Here is a 25,518-nt window from a genome sequence, read left to right on the forward strand (position 1 = left end):
GCCTCTGTGCTGTCCTTGGCCATGACATGCAATGTCCATGAGAGTTCCACTCCGCCCTCAAGATCAGGTCACTGCTCCATCAAGCCAAACCATATATCACATCTCCCCAGACTGTTCATCTTCTGGTCAACTGTTCACAAATGTCCCCCTACTCCCCAATACACATGTCACCTGGCAAGGCCTTCCAGTACTCCCTCCTCCCCACAGTCATACATGGCAGGCTTCCCTGATGGCTATAAAAGCAAGCAGAGCCAAGCTAGCAACAGTGATCACTGCTACTTGGAATCCACCAGATATCCCTGAATGTTCTGAGCCTTCTGGAGCCAAGAACGTGTGGACCTGGCATTTTGAAACCTCCTAAGCTTAGATTTTATTTTAAAATATGAAATAACTGTGAGAATTTGGGTTAAAATGTGGCCTTTCAGAGTTCAGGAAGTGAAAAGGCCTCTGTCACCTGTCCTTTCAGAAACATTCTAGAACTCTGCCCATGGTCATTTGTGAGGTTTCTCTAGAGCGGAATGGAGCTGGGGAGAGCAAGGGTCTCCTCTCCCTTCCTCTAGATCATCGGCTATGAGCTCCAAGGAAGACCCATCCTTTCTGTTACCACCAGAGAAAGACGCCATTACCAAATGGTGGTAAGACATCCAACCAAAAGTGAGTTCTACTTTTTGACATATGGTTTCTCAACCATATCTTTTAAAAATACATCTAGCTCTTGAAATACTCCATGAGTTGGCTATACATACCTGGTGATTAATAAAAAAAATCACTTTATCTGATAAATTGCTTTGTCTATCATAATAAAGTGTTTGAGATTAAATAAGATGTCAGATGCTGCTCTTGACTTTCTAAAGCCCTCCTGAGTTTTGGGAAAGGCAGGAATGGAAAAACCTGTGGCTTTGAAGTGGAGAAAATCTGGACTCTCATTCACTTGACACCATTTGACTAAGACTCAGACAGAGGGACACCAGGACTGTCTGAAACGTTCTTAGCTCATACATTCAACATGCTAGCCACACTTATGTAGTAGTGTGGAGAGCAAGAGTGTTATTGTGAATATGGATAAGGCTGGAACAGGTGTGGGGACAGAATCCTCCCACATAGGTGTGACAGTTAACAAACTGGCACCAGTCAAGCACAGCAGGTTGACTGTTTTCTAACTACAGAAGGAGGAAGAGTGTGGTAGCAAGAGTGGGGACCTGATATCTATTGAAGATATTCTCAGTTCTTTTGATACCCTTCTGGGTGATTCTGGAGTGATGTATAACCTCCTGTCAACCCAGTTGGCTCCCACAGTTAACCAGAAATCCATATGGAGTCTGGGGCCCATGGGCAACTTGGAGCTAATCTTAGAGGAACAGAAGGACTCAAATGAAGCCATTGAAGACGAAGGGGTGTGACCTTGTCTACCCTGAAGGTGACCCAGCTTTGTCTTCACAGAAGATACACCTCATCTATTTCCTCTCCATCCCTAGGTACCATTATTCACTCTCTTGTGGATGACTTCCAAAGATGAGAAGGCAATCTCCCAAGAACTTCATATTGGATCCCCTTTCTTTATTCTGAAGGGATTTTCAACTAGGTTTCTCTATTGTTATATCATGTTACCTTTGGACCTTCCAGACCCCAAATACCATATAGATCAATGCTTAAGGGTTACTTTATGGTCATGCTTTGATTCTGCTTGCTGGGGACAGCTCTACCAAACCATCTCAATACCACATGACACCAATCTTCGGGAAGGGTGGTAGTGAGTAGAATCTCAGCTGTGTTTCAAGAACACACATCTTTCTTAGAGGGCTCAATCAACCTAACTAGAGGTTTTGGGTTGTTCTCAGAAGAAGAGGGTTTTGGTTTTTTGGTTGTTTGGTTGTTTGGGTTTTGTTTTATTTTTTCCCAAGTACCTGGAATATGGATCCTCTCCCCATCCTGGAAGGAACCTGGGGTCTCCTCCCCAGCCCCTGCCTCTTGGACTAGGAGGCTAGGACTAGCCCCAACTCAGAAGACAATGAGGGCCCAAAGTTTAACATGGGTTTCTGAGTCAGAGTAGAAACATCTTCATACCCTGCCTCCAACCCCCCAAATTCTCCCTTGCTGCTTTGTCTTCTACAAAACAATTGTAAAGGCATGATAGACCAGGCATGCAGGTAACTGGGAGATCTGATTCTCAAATGAAGTCATTTCAGCAACAACAACAACAACAACAACAAAAACAATCAAGCAGAAACAACCCCGCACAAATCCAAAATAAAGAAAATTTGCCAATTTCAGCAAACTGGAACCATATCTCTGCTGGTGAGCATGTTGTGCATCTCAGGACAGGGAAGCATGTGTCTTGCACTGTTCTGGGCCCCATAATGTTCTTTGGATAGGGAAAGAATGTGCTGAAGGATGCTGGGGACAGTGCCTGACATGAGGAGTCACCTACCAAGAAGTCAAGAGGCTGGCACCAGAAACTTACTTTGCAAATTACCTTGTTTGACCCTCAGAAGCAAATGCAGGTTAACCTGAACCCCAATTTTCAGATTCAGGTACTAGATCAATAGAAAACAATAGGCATAGTGGCTCATACATGTAAACTCACTACAAGGGAGGCTGAGCAGGAAGATGACAGAGTTTCAGGCTACCCTGGGCTACAGGGCTAGACCCTGTCTTTAAAAAAAAGAAAAAGAAAAAAATCTAGAAGAAGACAGAAATATATTTTCAAATTAGAGGCTTTCCTTGACAAATGGACTGCTGTTCTTTCCCTGATAGCTTTCTCTGCCACCTCCCCAGCATGCATATGCTGTATACAGTTCTAGACCTAATAATATTTGATGACTGTTCTAGCCTGGTTAGATTATATGGCTACCTCATCTGTGTTTGATTCTCACTAAGGCCTATTTCCTCCACACAAATGAAGACAACAGCCTTTGCACTGTACCTTCTACTACATCCAGATGCCCGAGTTACACCTGGCTTCCTTTCCATACGAGTTTATATATCAGCACTTTAAAGATATTTTTCTTCTTGTATGTTTTCTTTTATGAAAGATTGATTTTGTATTTTTACTTGATTTCCTGACTTTTAAATTATGTTTTCTTACTTAAATTACATATATATTATATATTTCAATTACAAATATACCCTGCAGTAAATTTTTGACTATTTTTTAAAATTTCTAATTATACTTGTTAATTCAATTAAATTACTTATTGTATAGATTCAGCATAGCATTTTGTCTTTATCTTTAAACTTAAACATGAAATAGTAGTGGTATAATGCCATCAAAATCTTTCTTTAATGGTGATTTATATATATATATATTGGGATTAAAATTAGTTTATTTTGCTCTTTCATACTTTAAAATTTTTTTATTGCTTGGATTAATTATGAATTTAAAACATTTACTTAGTGATAGCCATTCTATTTATTTTTCTAATTTATGTTCAGTTAGAGGAGTTTATAATATTAGTTTTTATTTCTATACATTTTGCTTCTACAATGTCATTTTCTTATTTGCAGAATAACATTATTTGGCTAGTTCTCTTAAATACTAGAAAGTTAATCTAAAGTAGCAATTTCAAGCTGTGGGCAGTGACCCGTTTGGAGATCGAGTGACCTTTTCACAGGATGACCATCAGAAAACACAGATTTTTATATTATGATTCACAACAGTAACAAAAAACACATTCATGAAATAGCAACGAGTTGATTTGACTGTTAGGGTCACCACCACAGGAAGAACTGTGTTAGAGGGTCGTAGCATTAGAAGGTTGAGAACCACTGACCTAAAGGAAAATGCTCATTGGTAAAAAATAAATAAATAGATAGATAGATAGATAGATAGATACATAGATAGATAGATAGATAGATAGATAGATAGATAGATAGATAGATAGATAGATAAAAAAAAAATAAAAAGCCAAGAAATACACAGGTATACAAACGGCAGCCTTAATCCCTGATGGTAGTATCACAGCAGCACCAAACAGCAAAGGCTGTGCTTGAACCAGAGATATCACATCCACATTCACTGATAGCAGTCAACAGAGAGAAAGTGATGGCCCACCCGTGTGACCTCATGAGCTCCCTGGTTGCTTTGATCCAATAGAGTTAAAAGAAAAACAAAATTGCAAGAAAAATAAATAAACTCAAGTAAATAAACATATAAAAGACAGACCTTCCCACAAACGGAAAGCAGGAAAATGCACAAATACATGAAATAAGAAGAAAGTCACATGTGAGGTCCTGGGGTTGGGAGCTCCAGGGACTTTTCAGTGTCATTAGCATGGTTGCTATGGAAAGCTGCTTTGTTGAAAACTCTCACCCTGCTGCAGGAAGCCGGAGGATGCACCCAGCTGCAGGGGTCACGTGTTTGGATTGCAGCTCAGATTCCCGCTTCCTGGAAACAAGGTATCCTGGAAACACTTTGAAGCCTGTTTTCCTTTCACTTTGTAGGCAGGCGTCAAGATTATGCTGATTAACTCCAAGTCCCAAGACTCTTGTTGCCTGGAGACCAAGTTTCACAGCGAAGGAGCTTAAGGACAAAACGCAGGTAAGGCTTTGCTCCCTGGTGCCTGTCACCCATCATTCTCTTTCTGAACTGGGCTTTTCCCTCTCCTCTGAGGGATCAGCCTACAAATGCCTGTTCTCTCCGCTGCTTCCTTTACCAAGTCTAGACACTAGCTGATCAGCTGATGAATTATTTAGGAGAGGAGGCCACCTACTCTGAGTCCTGGCCAGGACAGCTGGCTGGGGACAGACTGGTCTTCAGGTGCCTGGAACCGTGCACAAGCTTGGCAGGGGAGATATATGACCAGTGGGTACCTGGGGCTTCTCCTACGCCTTTGCTGGCCCTTAGCAGGGGGAGATAAGATGCAGGCTCAGAAATGCCAAGAGTCTATGCAAAGTTGCAAGTAGGAGGGACAGAACAGTGACTGGCCTCCAGGCTAGAATGACACATTGTCCTCTGGGTTTGAGTGAGGGCCTCCAGAGCAGAAGGGAAGTTCTGAGACAGCCACTGTCTCCTGCAGAGTTCTGGAGTGCCGGAGCTTGTCTCCTGGTGGTTTGTTTGGGCTGGTGCTTGGTGTCACTAGCTTCTTTGTGAGTTTCCAGGGGTCCCTGGGGCTGGGAGGCAGACAACTTTCTAAACTGCTCCCTTCTGTTGGCCGAGTGATGAGGAACAAGGTGATCTTTCCAGGTCCCTTGTATCTGTGCTTACAAAACCCTAGGCAAGTAACTGAAACCAGCCCTCACCCTGCCATGGGAGCTGCTGCAATCAGCACCTTAGATCATCACCTATTTGATTCACCAGTCATTCCCAGCTATCAGTCTCAGATAATGAGACCTGTCTTAATACCATGGGTCTGTGACCTACACACGCCTTCTTTTCTGTCTTTGAAAAGCCATGAGGAAAGGACTTGGCCTGGACAGGATAAACGTTCCCACAGGACCTAGCTCAGCTCCCTCCAGTTCCTAGGGAAAATGATGAATCAGGAGCTTGCCTCTTGGCACAGAAAAGCCAAATGCATTGCAGGACACTGTAAAGTCAAACTTCCATGGAAAAACCAACTGGAACAACACATGGAAACAAGAGATGCTGGCTTGAAGACGCGGTAGGGTGTGGCCCGATAAAGGAAAGGCTGTCAAGGCTTGGACTTTATTCCTGGAAGTGGGGTGTCTGAGTTAAATGAGATGAGACTCACAACATACTGTCACAGAACCTAATGCCCCATTAAAAGGAGAGGAAATGAATAGTATCTTAGAATTTTTCAGTCTATTTTTGAGTTTTCTCTGTCTGGCTTACAGTCTAGAAGGCTCCAAACTGCTCATACACCAGACACAAAACATACCTCTGGTGGCACACTACCTTTCTTTCCTGCTACCCTGCTCTGTCTTCATCCGCTCAACTTTCCCCCTTTCTGTCTCCCCAGCAGTCAGCTATTCCTAGCCAGACACATGCAGGCCTGCCCCTGAGCAGGCAACACCTCTCACACAGACTAAGCCGTAGTCATTCACTGCCTGTCACCTGACCGATAAGTACAACCACAACAAAACAATGGATGAATGAATGTGTGATGTATGAGTGAATGAATGAATGAATGAATGAGTGAATAATTAGCTTGAACTGTAGATATAAATACATCTATAAGCTGCTTTTACATTCTTTTATTGCTGGTGTGGTATTGACAGCATGTGTTTAAAGGTTGCAGTGGTTTTGTTCAGGAGCCTGCAAGGACTATTTCCCAAGTCCACTATTGATATAACAGACAAATGGGGAGTGTCCAGGGCTGACAGTGGGAAGGAGGAAATGGTGTATGTTGCTTACAGATTAATCTTAGTCCACAGGTGCTGGCATCACTAAGTACCCAACACACCCCTTAGTATATGTTAATCACTTCATTTATATTTTTAACAAATTATAATTTACTGATCTATTTTGCAGATAAGAAAACTGAGCCCAGACACGTTGTAGCACCTCAAACAAGCTGGCAACCATAGTGCCGACGGCTTACTTCTCTATAGTGCTTGCACACACTTCTGGAAAGGAACAGAGCAGATGGCTCCAACATGGGTGGTCTACAAGATTAGAAGCTTTGTCTTATCCTAAACACAGTAGTAATAGTTCAGATCATTCTTGGTAACAGTCATGTCTGTCTGTCCAAAGTAAGCAGGGAGAGGCCACTCATGGGCTTAACATCTTAGAGTCTTGCTCTTACACACACACAAACACACACACACACATACAGGCACACATACACAATTAAACAGGGCAGCAAAAGTCATCAAAATTTGTGTAACATGAAGAAGTGTCCTTTTGTATGAGTGTATGTGAATATGTGTGCAAACTGCAGAGACTGGAATCTGCTGACCAGCAGTGCTCTCATCTCCAGAAAGTACGGTTGTTGCTTCTTATCTGCTTCTCCATTGCTGCTTCTGTGTATTTGTGCTTGCTTATAAGAACACTGGGCTCGTGTGGGCATTTAATACTTTGTTATTTTCTTAAACACCTTATCTTTTTGTACTTTCAGGGTTTTGTTTCATATTTAATTCATTCTGTGACTATATAGTAATTATTCAACAATCATTGTTTATTCCATGCTTTAACTGCTTCTATTTTATATGTGGAAAGTTCTATATTTGTTCCCTAAAGAGACAGTCTTAGAAACAGCTCCCTCATCTCTTCATCTCTCCATCCCAACCTCCAGCATCCACCCTAGACCATCTCTCCCTCTGAAAGCTTTCCTTTCTCTTCTCGGTTTTGTAGCAAGAATTTTGGTTTCTTTTTAAAAACACAGAAATATTATGGAAATATGCTTTTGTTTTAATCTCAGGTGTGGGAAGGAAAAAGGACGGCTTCAGATTGTCCACAGCAGCTGACTATGATTTGTCTCGTGCTATAGCAGGGGTGTGATTTTTCCAGCTGCAGATAGTTTCTTCAAGTGTTCGATATTTGGAATTCTGGGAACTTTTCAGAGAATATATAAATGCTAAGGCCCCGAGAGAAGGGATTATGGGTTGTTAGTTGGTTGCTGTTACTTGCAGTTTATTAAGTAGTCACAAAGAAGAAACAAGAAGAAATTAGATGGTGAAGATCAAACTTGTACCAAGGAACTCGATGCCTCTAATCAGCAGAAAGTCGTCTAACAATAACTTGACCCCCTTTCTCCTCTGTCCTTTTTTCTCTCCTATTAATTGTCAGGGGGTGAAAGGGTGGAAGAAGAGGGGTGGAGAAGGGTGGAAGAAAAAAGAGCCCATAAAGTAGAATGTCAAGTCACAAGGTTTAACTCAATTAAACCAGCTTCAACTATGATGCTACTGAGCCCTTCTAGCACACTCACATACCACCACACATGTTAACATAGAGGGAACATGTCTGGAGAGGTGAATCATTAACCAGGAACACTTGCTCCCAGAGGACTCAAGCATGTTCCAAGCATCCATGTAAGATGGGTAGGTCAATCACCTGCAGCTCTAGGACTAAGAGATCCAACACTGATGTGTGTGTGTGTGTGTGTGTATACCTATTATATATATATATGTATATATATATGTATATATATACCCACACACACATATATATATACATACATACACACACACACACACACACACACACACATACGTTTATTTTATTTTTTTTTAACTGAAAGTATTCCTGACCCTAAGAGTGCCACACCTAAGGCTAGCCATCACATTCAGTGACCAACAAACATTGGCATGCTTGAATCTCCTTTAGCCACAAAACTTTAAAAAAAATGTGTTCTAGAAATCATTTTAATGTATTTAGAAAAACAATAAATCAAGTTAGTTGTACCAAGGCCAAGAGGTTTTGTGCAATGCACACAAAAATGCGTGTACTGCAGGCATCCCCACATGACATGGGCTCTGTGCACCTTGAAGGGTCCACGTGTCCCTTTGTCTTCCAGGATGAAGAAAAAGCCCAGGAGGCAATGATGACTGACATAGTGCACCAGTGGTTCTCAACCTGTGGGTCTCGACCCCTTTGGGAGCTATCCTGTGTATAAGATATTTACGTTATGATTCATAACTAGTAAAATTAGTTATGAAGTGGCAAACAAATATTTTTATAGTTGGGGAGGGAGAATCACCACAACACAAGGAACTGTATTTAAGGGTCACAGAAAGGTCGAGAACCACAGTAACACATGCAGGTGTCAGGCTGAACCCCACAGTGGGATTCCACTTAGCCCAGGTCCACTTCTGGCAGGTTCTATCCCACCGTTCATGCTTCTCCCCTCACCTGGCTCCTTCGAAGGCTGCCAAGCTCTTCACCTGTACCTCAGCCCAGCCTTAGACTGCGCCTCTGCATTCTCTATTTCCAGAAGAGGAAGCTGAGTTCACAGGGTTCAGAAGGCTGCCCAGCCTCCCTGATGGGGAGCGGGGAGCAGGTGGTCAGCTCTGTACATCCACCCACTCTGCCATTGCTTCCCTGAACCCCAGTTTTCTGATCTGTCAGAGGCAGGGTGGTTGTGAAAGAGACAGGGAGCAAATGTGTCTGTGAGAGTGGAGCTTAAACTACGGTGGCTGCCACAGAGCTGAGCCCTCTGCCCAGTGTCTAGAAGCAGTGTGTCTGACAGGGGGTCCTTTGTCCTCTGCTTGCGTTCAGGCTGCTTTGCCTGTTTGGAACTTGGGGTTGATGAACAAGGCCTTTCTAGTCTGTTAAACTAATAATCTTAAAATTTTATTTTAATTGTAAGGCACCTATTCCCTTTTGTTCCTTTAACAAATCCAATTAAAACAGAGTACATCCAGAATTACAAAATAGATGCTATTAAACCAATAAGAAATCATAATCTTTCGTTATGGGGCCATGTGACCCTGGGGAACTTTTGCTCCAAATAAAAGTTGAATTCTTATTACCCACCAGGGGGAAGAGGGCAGCTTGACAGATAGTGGCATCCAGGCTGCATGAATGCCAAGCCATGCTGCTGCACAGAGAGAAGTAAATAACAGAGGGCGGGCAAGCCTGCAAACACAGAAGGTCCCAGCAAGAGCCACAGAACAGCATTACTAGATTAACCAGATAGCTGCCGGATAGATGGGCGATCACCACGTGATCACTGCTGTTCTTCAGGCTGGGGGGAGGGGTTGGGGGGCTGGGATGGGAGGGGGAAGAAGATTCCTCCTCTTCAATTTTAGAACAAATCTCTGTGTGAGCTGGGCCAGATCACTCATCCCCTCCCCCACCCAACCACTCAGCACCCTCCCCTGCAGAACGGGAAGAGCAGCCCTGATTCTGAGGGGAGGTGTAAGGATGGAAGGAAAGACAAAGAAAAAAACCCCAGGAAAGAAAAGGGCATGTGTACGCAAGGCTGATTCAGCCAGGTGACACCAGGAGAGATGGAAAGGGGACAGGAAGCATCAACCGACAGGTGATGATGATGATGATGATGATGATGTGTGTGTGTGTGTGTGTACAGCACAGCTTGTTGCCTGCCCATAGACCATAGGCCCTGGTGGAGGTGGAGGTACCTCTCAGAAGGTTCTCTCTCTCTCTCTCTCTCTCTCTCTCTCTCTCTCTCTCTCTCTCTCTCTCTCTCTCTCTCTCTCTCCTTCCCTCCGCCCTCCTATATGTGCATAGGTATATGTTTATGAGACAAGGTCTCACTGACCTTAAACTTGTGATCATCCTTTTGTCTCTACCTCTCAAGTCCTAGAATTGCAAGCACCCCCCACCATTCCCAGTACAAGAGTTAGCTAATGTGAGCTCATGTGGAGAACATCACCCAGCACTCTCTGGGGCAAAAGTGCGACTGCTTAGGTAGAGGCAAGGATGCAGGTCACTTCTTAGCACAGGCCATGCCTGTTGAGAATCCTGTCTCCTTACCTTCTCAGCTCATTCAGTATAAAAAATGTTCAAATTAAGTTGACTCGATGGTTACAGAAGGAGCTGAAGGACAAAACCCTCATCTTCATCACTGCCCACACAGGCAAGCAAGAACACACGTTTATGTATGACTTCTAAAATCGTTCTCTCATTTGCTTTAAACAGTTAAACTACCCCACCAATGCTATTGAACGTTATCAAAACTTATACCATATATATACACATATGTGCATAAATATACATATATAGTCTTCAAATATAGATTCTGAGGACCCTAATACTGAGAAGCTGGGGACCCTAACACATGTGGATCCTACTGTCACAAAGGCTTCTTGGAATGGAGTATGACCTTAATATTGTGTTGCAAAAGGCTGGGCAGGGCTTTTAGTCTGGGAATACATGGATTCCAGAATGCTTTCCCCATTTGAAAGCCAATGAGAGCCAGCATTGTGACCCCTTCAGGAGACATTTGCCACCACTGTAGCACAGCTAACACAAGGGAGGTTGAGAGACGGCAGACTACAGTGGAAGTTTGTGTATACCTTCAGCTATCAGAATCATCTACGTTCGACTTGGACTGTGCCCTGTGTGACCTGGGGCAGGTCACTTGACGATTCTGAGTCTTAGTTCCTTTCTTTTAATAAGCAGGACCAGTCTCTGGTGTAACGGCCGTAGGACTGGACACATGAGGGCCCGGTAGCCTGCTCACATCAAGGAATTCAGCACATCTCACCTAGTCAGTGACGGTGCATGACTGACAACTGGTAGCATTTTCACAATAAACTTCGGAAACCCTCAGATCAAGTCCCTGTAAGACCTATTCACACTGTCCACATCTGTCCTAAGTAGAGGGAATTAATAAAAAGAGTAGAGCACTTCCTAGTTACAGCCCACAGTAGTCCCTGGCCCAGAATGGATGCTGGATGAACAGTGGTTCTTTCCTCCTGAGCAGAGATTGCCTAAGTCAGAAAGCAGGGCTGATTTGGGGGAGAGAGATCTGTGAGGAGTTCCAGAATCATCATCTCCATACAAGGGACTCAGTGGCCTCGATGTCCCTACAACCTAAGTAACTAACTTGGGTCCTAGGAGTGAATAGACCTGCTTGGGGGAAAGGATTGAGGACATGGGGAATGGAGCCAGCTTGCTCTCTGCCCAGTAAACGAGATGGGATAAAGAACAAACAGTATCCTAGGATGCTCAGCCTGTGATGATCAGGCCTGGATTTATCGACTTTCAAGTGTGATAAAAGTAACACGTACACAGCGTGTACTTGAAGTTTTAATCTGAGTCGTTTTCCCAGTCTAACAATGTGACATATGATCCCCCCTCTCCTCTCTAGCAACAGCATTGTACAGGTGCTATGTGGCTAAGCTGGAATGTTTGGAGTATTGGATAGAGTCAATGCATTGTTCTCTTACAAGTGAGGAGGGTTTTTTGGGGTATATAACATTATGCCCGGTTGATAAACATTTGTGTTTTGGGGTTAAGGGATTTCTCAGGGAAGTTCTTGTTACTGCCTAAGAGCCCACGAGCCCAGGGTATTTCTCATCCATGTGAAACAGTTTCCTCCAAATGGTAACATTTGGTGGGTCCAGTTCAATTATATGTCTACGCTACATCTAATGCATCAGCCAAAGACTGAAGTAATTACTATGTTACTATGTTGGGAAGTTATTCAATCATATTGAACCTGTAAAAACAGTTAGTGTTACTTAAAAATGAAATCCAAGACTCTTGAGTATGAAGCACCAGACATACACACTAGCATTATGATGGTTATAAGTATCTTAGAGCTCAAGATGCCTGCAAATGTTTTGATGGCGTTCAAATATAGGCTGCCATTACATTTTTAATTTAGATATCCATGGGGTGTCCTTCCATGCTGTTTCATTCACAATGACTAGATAGAAAAATTATTCACAAATTAAAATCAGACCAACTGGCCCACTTTTTCTCCAAGTAGAAAACACTGCTAACTGCAAAGGACAAGAAAACAGGGCTCACTTGGAACCCTCTTGTACTGGGCTTCATAGTTGTTCAGGTGCAACAAAATCTATGACCCATCTATTCCTCCCTCCCTCCCTCCCTCCCTCCCTCTCTCCTCACCCACAGCCCATCTGTCTAGCTGATGTATTTCTGTGTCTTTCTCCCTATGAATGCATGGTTAAGTGGGCTGCACACTATGGTATTTGAAGATTTCCATGAACTGAAAAGAAAGTCTGTTTAATTGAAAGTTATATTATATTATATTATATATTATATTATATTATATGGAAAGATCGTCTGGTTTACTTTTCTACTGTCAGTATTTACTCTCCTGTTCCATGGGTGTATGGGCCTGGCCTTAAGCAGAAGAGTTACTGGGACAGGTCCCTGATTTCTCTGTCCCTGAAATAGACTATCTCATGGTACTGCCTGATTTTAGTGGTGGTAAAGAGCTTTCAGCCTCAGAAAGGTCTCTGATCAGCACAGCACACCATGCCTTCCACAGCTGATGATCCCAGCTATCAAAGGGTGACCTTGAGGAGATGCATTAAGGATGGGGGTGGGGGAGGGTGCTCCTCATGCTCCCACCTGGCTTCATCTGTCTGGGGATCCAGACTCACTAGGGAGCTTTTAAAGTGCATTAGTCCAGTCAGGCCCCTGTTCTGCCTTAAGGTGATTAATGGCTAGGCTCTGAGCCAAAGGTCCTATTGGAGAGGGGCTCCTTAATGGAAGGGTATGCTGTAGCCAGGTCCTCACTGCTTCCTTGCCTCCACTGCTCAAACCTGGTAGGGCTTCTACCCACAGCATGGGTGGGCTGGGTGAGTAGGTTCAGCTGGTCTAGCTAGGATTCCATTAGACGCTTCCCAGTCTAATGGAAGCGTCTTTTTCTGTCTAGAAGCCTTCTAACCAATGCTTAAAATTTGTCTCCAAAGAAGAAAGCCCAATGGCAGCCAACATTTGAATATGCAGGGCAGTCTGGTAGCCAGGATTAGAGACCATCTGGATTTTTAGCTGGTAAAACTTGAGGTGAGGTTCATTTAAGACTTGTGTCATTCAGAGGCTTGATACCACAAAGAACCCCAGTGCATTCCATCAATGAGCAAACAGATGGACTCAGGTAAGAATAAACAAAGGTACTTGGTTTAAATAGGTCCCAAAGGACTAAGAAGGACCTCAGACAAAGGGAAATTTTATTTACTACATTTTTTAGGCTCCCAGCTATGGTTGTCAAATATAGGACTACACAGAATTGAGACAGATTATAAGTATATAGGCTTTCCTGAGTGGAGTCCATCTTTTCTTGTGTGTGTGAACTCAAGTGTAGAACAGTTTCTTGGACATGTCTCCTGCGAATCTCTCTTCCCTCTGTTCACAGCAAAGCCCAGGTGCTCCACACCTGCCTGCTCTTTAAAAGACAGAATAGGGCTGTTGCAGACATACACAATCCTAGATGTCCATCCATCCTAGGCTGAACAAAGAGGCACAGGAAGAAAGTCAGATATTGGCCAGACAGTGCCAATTAGTTTCAAGTTCAAAAGAACATCTTAAAATGTAGCTACAATACCACCTCTCCTTTGGGGAAGCAAATTTCTGAGCTATAGATAGATAGATAGATAGATAGATAGATAGATAGATAGATAGATAGATAGATAGATAGATATCTCCAAGTAACTGTGCCCAGAGCAGGGTCTAGGCAGGTCCACTATCACTAGAAAAGTCACACAACTGTTCCCTGGTAGTCTAGTGGCCCCACCCTGTAGTCCCTACCCTGGTGGATCCATTTCCTGCAGCTACAAAAATGGACTCACTCATCATGCAGACCATTCCAGTGGCTTCTTCTGGGAAGCTGTGTGCTTTTAGGGACAGCTTAGGTTGTACATACGAGTGAATGTGTTCTTTTTTTACAAACCGTTCCTTATAAATATTTGAAATGCATTTTTATTTTTCACAGACACATCCTAACTATGTGGGAGGAGGTAGGACATTTCAGGGCACACACACAAAGTGTAAGAAACGGGCAGAGGCAGTTAGCATAACTTCTCTCCTCATGCTCTGCCGTATGCTGGTGTAAGGAATCCATGTATGTAAGGATGCTCTTCCCTTTGGGGGAAATTATGAACACAGGAATAAGCTTTCATGTGAATGTGATGGTTTTCTTTTCCTGGAGTAACATGCCTGCTGGGGAAGATGAACCTCTTATGGTGAGAATGTGGTTAATTTTATATGTAGAAGCCAAATTCTCTCAAGGCTGCCCTACTGTGTGCCCTACTGTGCTCACTCCATCTCTGTGCCATTGGTTTTATGTTTGTTTTCACTATAGGCCTTCTTCCTGTAGTCTGGACTCCCAACATTTGCTTACAAATGCTTCCCCCATTCTCTGATTTACCGGTACATGCTTAACAGTTTATTCACAGAGCAAAACTTTTAATTTTTCAAGCCCATTATTTTTTATAACACCATCTTTTGGAAAATGTACTTTTGCCAAACTAGAGGTCGTAAAATTTTTCTCCAGTTTCTTCTAAAAGTTTTATAGCTTACATCCATATCCGTGATCCACTTTGTGTTCATATTAGTTATTTTCATTAAGTTGTTAATGGATTATTTCATATGGGTGACCAAGTATTACCCAACACCATTTGCTGAAGAGTTTGTTTTTCTACTAAAATATTGCCAGAAATCAGCTGACTATGTTGGTTACATTTGTACACATTTATGTTCTAGACAGTGTTTCTTGTCTTATTACTCCACATATCCTTCTGATAGGTGTTATCCTGCTGATAACACCTATTAATCACATGACAAGTTTTTAAATTATTTTATTGTATACAAATCTTCCATTTTCTTCTGTTTTCAAAAAAAATTTTTTATTCTAGTTCCCTTATCTTTCAACATTTTAGAATTTTAAAATTTTAGGAATTCTTATGCATACAAACATGAAATATATATGAAATATCCATATATATATATATATATATATATGATCTTGCTGAAAGTTCTTTTGGAATCATAGTATTTTGACTGATTCCAGGAGAAGTCATATGGGTTTTCCCATTCATGTGTGCTTTGTTTTTACATTTATTTAGATTCTTTTCTTAAGTCAGTATTTTGTAATTTTCATCATAGAAGTCCTCATTATTATATATCTGAAATATATAAACCTTTCTTTTGGGAACATTTTTTCCCTCAAGTTTTAGCTTCCAATCATTACTTAATAAAATGTAGATATGTATGTTAACATTGGTTCCTAAGATTCTGCTAATCTTGGTTACCAGTTCAAAGAATGTTAAGAAATTTTGTGATAGTCTTTATGTGGACAATCATGTAACCTGTGCATACAGACATCTTTACTTCATTTCTAATGGTATGCTCTTTTTTTATTGCATTATGTCACTGCCTAGAATTTCCAATATTATGCTGATAGTTACAACTGGACCCTGGTCTTATTCATACCCCTGTGTTCAGGAAGACATTCAGTTTCTTTTAAAAGAAAGGGCTTGGATTTTAAGTTATGTAAGTGTGTGTGTGTGTGTGTGAGAGAGAGAGAGAGAGAGAGAGAGAGAGAGAGAGAGAGAGAGAGAGAGAACCTTAATGTAGTATGCACAGAGGCCAGAAGGGGTGCTGCATCACATGGAGCTAGAATTACAGGAGGTTGTAAGCTGCCCAAGGTGGGCACTGAGAACTGAACTCCTGTCTACAAGGCAGAAAGTGCTCTCAATGGCTGAGCAGCCCTTTTGGGCCCTATATCTTCCTCCTACTTTGAGAACAAAGGCTCCTAGTAATTTCCTAGTACCTTGAATCACTGTTTTGCTTTCACACACTGGTTTTGATCGTCTTCAGTTTTGTTCAGACTGTGGATTATCTTTGAATGTGCTGCTCCCTGGATGACTACCTAGAGCAGTAGACCTCAACCTGTGGGTCACCACCCTTTGGGGGTCCCACACAGATATCCCGAATATCAGATATTTACATTACTACTCACATCAGAAGCAAATATACAGTTATAAAGTAGGAACGAAGTAATTTTAAGGTTGGGGTCACCATGACATGAGGAACTGTGTTAAAGGGTCGCAGCATTAGGAAGGTTGGGAATCACTGGTCTAGAGCCTACTCCTTCCTAGCTGTTGACCTCCCTGGCTTCTGGACTTCAGCCTTCCTCTCTGAACAGCAGAGCAGCACTGGATCTCCTGGGAGACACTATGTGTACCTAGTAACTTATGTTTAGGAGCCAGCATCACGAGTGCTACGCAGCACTAGATGATCTATATTCCCTAGGAGCTCTGTAAAGGGACCACTTTCACAAACGTGGAGACTGAGGCAGAGAGTTTAAGCAAAGTGCTAGATGCAAAACTTGACTTCTAAGACAAGCATGCCGAGGAGGCCAGGATCTTCTGTCACCCTCTACATTCTAGAGAGCACTCTGTGTAGTGCTCTCTCTATACCTGTAATTATACCTAGTTATGCAGAGCAATCTTTACTTGATGTCAGTGTGAGATGTCAGTGTGAGGGATGTGAGGAAGGCTGTGGAGCATTGGAGACAGACAAACATTCTCCAGGAGCTTTGCCAGGGCCACCCTGGGTGCCTCCAGGAGCTTTGCCAGACTCACCCTGGCTCCCTCCAAGCCTGGGGAGAGGGGTGGAATTCTGGGTGCTGCTGTGAAGATAAGCCCCAACTCCCCAGGCCCAGGACTGTTCTCATCACTCTGCAGTCACACGAACCAAGGCCTGCTAGCTCTTCTGGGTCCCAAGTGTGAGAGGAATGTGATAGCCATTTTAAACACTCATTCTGTTTCCTCTCTCCAGGCTTCTGCTGCCTCTGACAGCAGCAGCCCCTCCCTCCCCAGGATGGTCTTTTGACTAAAGAGACTATATGTGAGTCAGTGAGGTAGCACATAGCCAAACACACACACACACACACACACACACACACACACACACACACACACACACACACACACGTTGAGGCATGCACACAACCTGGAGTCGGAAAGCTAATTTTCAGGACAGTAGCCAGAGAATGAGAAAGAGAAGTACTAAATACCCTTCAGTCCTGTACCTCTAACATCTGGGAAACTGAGATCTGAAGAGATGAGAACAGTTGAAGACTTCTGGTGTTGGTTGCTACTGCAGCTACCCTGACTCCTCTCTGTTATTGTTTGGTTTTGATTTTGAATTTTTGCCCCTCTGTATCATGGGGGGATCACAGCACAGTGTGGTGTCCCCTACTAATTATATCTGTCTCTTCTGTTCTTAACAGAGCCTACCATCTAGCAGTTTCATGTGACTTCTTCCTCAAACTCATCACCATCGGCTCGGGAAGGACATCCTTCAAATACACTCCCATACTTCGAGACCATGGCCAAGGGTGGGAAAGGCCCCAAGGGCAAAAAGATCACCCTTAATGTGGCAAAGAACTGCATCAAAATCACATTTGATGGGAGAAAACGCCTTGACCTGAGCAAGATGGGGATCACCACCTTCCCCAAGTGTATCTTGCGGCTCAGTGATATAGATGAGCTAGATCTTAGCCGGAATATGATCAGAAAAATTCCCGACTCCATCGCCAAGTTCCAGAACCTGCGATGGCTCGACCTGCACAGTAACTATATTGACAAGCTCCCTGAATCCATTGGCCAGATGACCTCCTTACTCTTCCTCAACGTGAGCAACAACAGGCTGACCACCAACGGGCTGCCTGTGGAGCTGAACCAACTCAAGAACATCCGCACCGTGAATCTGGGCCTTAACCACCTGGACAGTGTGCCCACCACACTGGGGGCCCTGAAGGAGCTCCATGAGGTGGGGCTGCATGACAATCTGCTGACTACAATCCCCGCCAGCATCGCCAAGCTCCCCAAGCTGAAGAAACTCAACATAAAGAGGAACCCCTTCCCAAATGCAGATGAATCGGAGATGTTCGTAGACTCCATCAAAAGGCTAGAAAACCTCTATCTGGTGGAAGAGAAGGATATGTGTTCATCCTGCCTGCAGAGATGCCAACAGGCCAGGGACAAGTTGAATAAAATCAAGAGCATGGCCCCCTCTGCACCGAGAAAGGCCCTCTTTTCCAATTTGGTTTCACCCAACTCAACGGCCAAGGATGCCCAGGAAGAATGGAGGTGACCTGGGACCCTGAGGCAGGAGGGAGAAAGGTGGGAAGACAAGACAGTAGGCTGTACCCAAAGGAGAGGGCTCTTGTATTACTGTGGGAGCCTTTCCACCCAAGCCATAAAACACCATTCCCTACCTCTTGGACTATGGTTTGGTTGATTGAAGGGCTTTTGGTTTCTTGCCATTCTGTGCAGTTCACTTCTTTCCTGCACACACATACCCATGTTTGCAAGCACAGGGAACCAAGAAAAAGCCCCATAAATCTGTCCATCTCATTTCTGTCCTGAACTCTCCTGGCAGCCAATTATGACCAGGGAACTAAGGCTACCAACATACTCTTACTATCACTGGCATTTAGGGACATGTTGACAGCTCCCAAATGTAAAATTCATCCTACCAGAAAAGGTTGGATCTAGGCCTTAACGGCCAACTGTCTGAGATCATGGATTGGTAGGAGAGTAATGGCTGCGAGATGGAGAAGCATCACCATTAAATAGCACCAGGAAAGCCAGAAGCAGTTCTTTCTCTAAGTTTGCAGTTGCTCTGTGAGCTTTCCTGAAGGCCTTTGGTTAACTGGATATGTGCCAAATACCTTTTCAGACCCTTAGGAAGAGAGAGGTGTGTGTGGGTCATTGTGGTAGGTGCAGGCAGCATGTGCCAAGGGGAAAAGCTTGGCTGGCATTGTACAAGCTGGAAGAGAGGCCAAGTAAAGAGAGATGGGCAGAACATTCTGACCTGAGGAACTTAGGGGTCAGGGACTTTACCATTTCAACTTCCAGTCATTCTCAGGGGCTTTACTCCTGGGCATTCACTTTCACAGGCTGGGCTGGCAGCAATAAAGTCCACAGAGTGTAGAATTGGGCAGATGAAGGTTTCTGGCAACTCATCTATCTCCTCGGGGCTCCTTACTCCTTCCTGTCTGGTTCCTTCATCTGAGAAAATGAAGTGCTAGAGCCTGTGGACTTCTGAGGCAGGCGACCTGGAGCAGACACACAGCAGACTCATTTCCTCGGAGAAGGAAATCCTGGTGTGCAGCTGAAGGACGGCTATGGGCAGAGTCAGGAGTCGCATTGGTTCCTCAGGCAGAAATGGCAAGGGTGGAGGGAATGTTCCTACACTGTGCGCTCTCCTCAGACCTATGGTGCCTCTTTCACTCACAGCTTCACAGGCATGGGAGTGAAGGGCAGAGCACACACTTTGCACAGGCCTTCCTCCTGAATTGGCTGGGTGGGTGGCGAGCTATGCAGCAGTGGCCAGTGCACACAGTTCTGGAGGTCTCAGTGCCTTCGCTAGCTCATTTCTTCTTCACACCATAAATGACAGCAGACAGCACCCTTCATCTTCCAGCTCCTAGGGACTCATTTTCCTTTCTTGATGCTTAGCTTGCAACACTCCGAATCATACTTTCAAAATCTCAGAATAATCTAGATTCAAGTTTCCCATTACGGTTTCCCCCAGTTACTAAATATTTTTCATAACCAAAGCACAATCTAGTTCTAGATAATGTCGCTTACCACGTCCACCATATTTAGACATAAGCCAGCTTTTCCTAGTTACTTTTCTATATATTTCCATGTGACAAAAATTAGTCTTCATGTCACTTCTACCCTGTTTTGAAGCCCATGTTGTCACATAGTCTTTGGAGCCAACATTGTACACATCTGCAAGACAGTTGTTCTCATGGCATGCATAACGACATGTTCTTGTGGGCATTAACATTGTTTCCAATTTTGCACTAATGGAAATATTTCTGCGATGAGCATCTCGATTATCACGTGGTTTAGATTATTTTCTGGCAGTTCTGCACCCTGAAAATAGTGTGTTCCAGGGACTATTTTAGAATAGTTGTGACACATACCATCAAGTAGACTGTATTTAATTCACCAGTAACATACATCACTGAATCTGCTCACCACATCCTTCTCATTGTGGCCACTTCTCTTTACATCTTTCTCCCTCTTTAATATAGCTGATGATTTATTGGAAGCCCATCTAAAGATGAGGCTGCTGCCATATCTGTAACAAGGCCCTAGATATGAGGATCTGCAGGAAATATCTATCGGGAGTGGAAATGGTCACTCAAACAGCCCTGATCTCAGAGGAAAGATACCCACAGCTACATCAGCATGAATGGATTTCCTGGCTTTTGTTTCTTCTTCTCTTCTTTTTTCCCCCCCGACAGGGTTTCACTATGTAGCCCAGGCTAGCCAAGAATCCACTGAATAGACCAGGACAATAAGCAGATGATGAGACAGTAAGAGAAGTACTAAGCATCCTTTAGCCCAGCCTTGCAAACATCTGAGAAACTAATGTCTGAAGATGTGAGCTTCGGTGTGGGTTTCCGTCCTGATTCTCTGACTCTTTTCTGATACCCCCTGTACCATCAGGGATCACAGTACAGGGTGGTGTCCTCTCCTAACTAGACTCCTATTTTCTCCTCTTCTCACTGGGACAGTCTTCCAGAAGTCAGCCTGTCTCTTCCTCCCAAGTGCTTGGATTAAAGGCACCACCGTCTTCTCTATAATTTCTAACATTGCCATGGAGAAAAAAGACACTTAGGACCCTCTCTTCCAAGTTTTAGGCCAATTTTTAAATAAATAAATTCATAAATTTACTAGCCAGGTCCTAAGGCTGGGAGCTCTGCTAACAAAGTTAGACCACACAGGAATAGTATATGGCTCTGCCTTTTAGATGGGAAGCTTACGGGGCTTCCATTGGTGGCTCGATGACCATCGGTGAAAGTAGACTTGGGGATAGTCCCCTCTGTTGCCAAAACTAGTGTTTACTTTCGCTCTTCCTCTCTTCCCCTTCCCCTCTTCCTTCCTTCCTTCCTTCCTTCCTTCCTTCCTTCCTTCCTTCCTTCCTTCCTTCCTTCCTTCCTTTCCTCCTTCTTTTCTTCCTTCCTTTCCCTTTAGCCAGCATCAACAACACCTTCTGTCTAGCTTGTGATAAAATAGAAGTACTGAACATTCCTGCAATCCCAAGACTTGAAAGACTAAGGCAGGAGGATTGCGGAGTTAGGCAGCAGCCACAGTTAAATAACAGGATTAGTCCACCTAAAAGAAAGAAAAGATTTTAAAGGGCATGTTTTGAGAATGACAGACACAGGTGTCATTTGAAACACAGGTTTCATTCCTTTCGTTTCTTCCTCCATTGTGGCTTTTAGCCAGTTTGTCACTCCTTCCTCATTAGGATTCTGTGGTTCTTTTTTGAACCCAAATCTGGGGTTCTTTTTTAAACTGCTTATTACAGAACTTTGGCTTTTTGTTTGTTTGTTTGTATGTATGTATTTTTGATGCTAGTGTGTAAAGACAGAAGAGGCTCAGAGCCCAGTGCTGTTTGGACATCCTTGGTATGGTCTGCATGAGAACCCAAAGTGTCACTTGTGAACTCCCTGGAGAAGTATGGATGGTTGCTTCATTCTTGCAGAACTGCACGGTATATGTGATCTAAAATGCACTCGGATAACACAGCTTCTTCTGAGAAGTGGCTGGATGGAATATGTGGGCCACTTGTCTTGTCCCTTTTTGAGGTCCTAGGTGAATTCAAACCTCTAGCGCCCCAGTTAGTATAATAAATAAAGAATGTGCCCATTAGGAAGCCAGGCTCATGACAACAGACACATCTTCTCTGAGCCTGATGCTTCTGGACCCACACAGGAATGTGATCTAGAAAGAGCAGTGTGTGGGTGCTGTGTAGATCAATCACTTGCCTGAGTCACTTTCTCTAGAGAATGTGTAGTACATTTTCTAGGCATCCATAGAGGTCAGCAAAGAGGAGACATTAAGGAAGACATTGCAGCTACATCCTGTGCCAGGAAGGGTCTGAGTCTTGACTGTAGATTCCTCCCTCTGCTCTCAATTCTGTCCTCTCCCTCTTTTCCAATGAGCTGCCACATCTCAGCATGGTGGTCGTCAAAAATCTCCTCGCAGATTTGAAGTCCTCTGACTAGCTGGCATGCATGTTGATTCTTTCTTTCCATCCCCAACGGAGCTGCTCCCTGCATTTTGATCTTTTCTGAGTCTTAGGAAGCGTTTAAGCATATTACTGCATCAGAATTGAGAACCAAGCAGGCAGACATCTTGGCATTTGTCTGGCAGGCACTCCAGTTAGACACATTTTTAGCTAGGAAGTGTTGGCTACCAGACAAAGACTGGTGAGATGGAGCACTTAGCAGTCATCTTCTACATCTTACTTAATATTGATGGTTTTTATCCTGCTATGAAATACCACTGCCATGTTTTCACTTAGCTGCAGTAAGCCTAGAAAGATTTGATACAGAGCCATGGGTGTCTCTTTCCTCAAGCAGAACAGAAACTATGCACAGTGACAGTAGTCCCTGTTTCTGAGAGCCAGGTATAGTCTGGGTGACCCTGGAGTGACCTCAGTATGACCTCTGTTTTGCCCTGGTAGCCTGGAGCAGTTGCCTTAGTCTCTTGTTATCTCCATTCCCCAGGTTACGCTCACCATCCACCTTCTAGAGTAGCTTATGGCAAAATACATGAAGACCATTCAGCTAACAGAAATAAACGACTCTGAAGAGGAAGAGTCCCAAATTAGAAGACAGAGTGGCACAGGGAACATTCTGGAAGACAGGCTCTCCGGTGCTGCCCAAGTCACTGAATTGCTTTATGATTTTTTACTTTGTTTACCTTGTTTCTATGCTACCTGTTTGTGCACATGTCCTTGAAAGATATTTCATGTGGTTTTCTAGATGTTGTAAAGAAAACATGTAAGAAGGTTATAGGTATACATTGATAGACAATTAAAGACTTAAGAGTCTACAGTAAGACTGAAAAGTCTTTCATTCTCTACATGCCACTCAAAATGATACAATATCACCACCAGTAACTTGTGAAAATTACATGTATATAATTTACAGACATCAAGGAGCCAAGACACATAAAAACACACATCTAGAGAAATACATGCACACTATGAACAAATTGAAGTGGAATTTTAACCATTCCCTTAGTTGTACACAGAAAGGTAGCAAAAGAAAAACAGAAATAAAGAAAGCATAGACAAAAATTAAAAGGTTCCGGTGTTCTAACATCTTAATAATTACACGAAATGTAAATGGTCAGTTTTATTTGTAGTGGCTCTAAAAACAACCAAATGGCTTTCAATCCACAAGTAGGTGAACAAAATCTGGTGTTACATTTGAACATTTGAGTACTAGTCAGCGATAAAAGGAGACAAACTATTTGAAATTACAACAACTTGGACAGATCTAATGGTGGTATTCTGGGCTTTAAAGGGCCAGTCTCCAAAAACTACACACACTGTGATTATATTTATAGAATATAAATGTTTCTCTAAATGATAAAATGCAAGTGGTGACAGGGAAGGTCAGTTGTCAATAGTCAAGAATGGCAGGTCTTTCAGCGGTGAGCTTCATAGTGGAGTGGCAGCACAAGAGCTGCCTTTGAAACAATGAAGGGATTGCACATGAGGATTATGGTGGCACTCACATGAATCTGGGCACAAGGCAAAAGACACATCACAGAGATGTAAACAGGCATGGGTGGTTCTGGTTTTAAAGCTGTATAATTCAGTGGTTAAAAAACCTGCTCCCATGGAGGGTGGGGAGTGGATGATGCATGTATAGAGACTCCACAGTTTTACAACTTCCTATGACTCTACCTTCACCTTAAAAACAAACCTTAAAACAATTACAGCCTAGCCTCAACAACAGGCATGTCTTTGTACCTCTCTCCAGTACCTACTTAGAGTCACTATGTCATAGTTAACATGATACTCTAGCAGACCCAGTAAGCCCTGAGCTGTATGTAATTCTTCAGCTATGCCATTGAGTTAAGGCGTTTCAAGCAAAGGGACACTGTACCTTCTGTTCACTGGACTCATTTGAAAGCACTCATTGTTGATTGTATCCTTGCAGGTTCTAATAGATTTGCTTTTTAAAAATACATGGCTTCTGTGTCTATGTTCTAGGCTCCTTAGAGTTGGCTGGGCACAGGTTTATCTGGGGTAGATAAACAACTAGGCTGCTTCCCAGCTTCCCTAACCACATGGTATTGCAGGAATGTGTTGGAACCATCTGAATGCTGGGGTATTGGTGGTCACACTCATTCTGACTTAGTGGCAGGCATTTATTTTATGTCTGGTTACACCTGCTATTCTGTAAGCCCAAAGGGATGGATTGTTTCAGCTTCCACCTCTCAGGGCTCCAGAGCATCAAGAAACCCAGGAACCAGATTGCTCTGTTTGTGGAGGAGATAAAATGATCTTTACTAACAGAATCCCGTGCATTACAGGTATCAAGTCCCTGAACTGGTCACAGGCCCTGATTTCTGAGGAGGGGGACTGGAGGTGGAGCCATGATAAGAAGGGGAACTTGATGTTAAGTCCAGGCACTGTCCCTGACCACAGAAGATCACCATCTTACACGACTGGTGTAGCTTTTTGTAACTGACATTCTAAATTCCCTGTCTTTTATGATTTTCAAAGAGAATTTATACAGGTAATAAACAGAGAGCCCTCAGTGACAGAACACTGTGTTTAAACATGGGTTTTATGAACTCTAGAGCACTGGATGATGTTCCCAGAAGAAGATAGACGGTTTCTACAAGGGTCTCTGTGCTTGAGGGCGTGCTGGAACTGTGCCAGGAAAAACACAGAGTGACCCAGGCAAATCCTGCCACGATGTGAAAAACCATCACAGTGGAACTAAAAGAAGATGTTGCACATGTGCGAGAAAGCACACAAGGATGAGTGAAGACATTACACATGTTTGACCCATCACAGAGAACCGTCACTGTATCACCTGACTGGCATCTCTGTAGGGATTCCCAATGTGGTGGGCATAGCCAGTTAATCTACCTCATCTCCTCTATCCCATCTCTATCTGCCTCCTCCCCAACTGGACTAGAAATTGAGACGGAGAGGGTATGCTTTGCTGGGGTAGAGCCTTTAAAGAGTCTGAGGACAATAGCCTAAGAATGGTTATGCCCAGTTGTGGAATCTCTACATACTTCACATGATACTTTTTTAAGAGCACGCTGTCCTGATCTGACAAATGTAATATTTTGATTGGTTCTCAGAGCAGCATGTAGTGTAAATTGAGAAAA

The 25,518-nt window shown here is 43.4% G+C and overlaps 2 protein-coding genes across 5 annotated transcripts in view; one reads left to right on the forward strand and one right to left on the reverse strand.

The window, feature by feature from the left end:
- Wdfy4 (WDFY family member 4) overlaps positions 1 to 25,518 on the reverse strand; it is a 218,847-nt gene that overhangs the window by 31,223 nt on the left and 162,106 nt on the right. The gene's annotated exons all lie outside the window — the stretch shown is intronic.
- On the forward strand, positions 495 to 24,348 carry Lrrc18 (leucine rich repeat containing 18). The gene is made up of 4 exons (XM_021182342.1): positions 495 to 654; positions 4,441 to 4,537; positions 17,574 to 18,435; positions 22,884 to 24,348. Exons 3-4 carry the CDS (start codon positions 17,672 to 17,674, stop codon positions 22,906 to 22,908), a joined length of 789 nt encoding a protein of 262 aa, XP_021038001.1. The 5' UTR covers positions 495 to 654; positions 4,441 to 4,537; positions 17,574 to 17,671; the 3' UTR covers positions 22,909 to 24,348.

This window comes from Mus caroli, chromosome 14 (assembly GCF_900094665.2).
Source record: "Mus caroli chromosome 14, CAROLI_EIJ_v1.1, whole genome shotgun sequence".
In the NCBI taxonomy this organism is placed as follows: domain Eukaryota; kingdom Metazoa; phylum Chordata; class Mammalia; order Rodentia; family Muridae; genus Mus; species Mus caroli.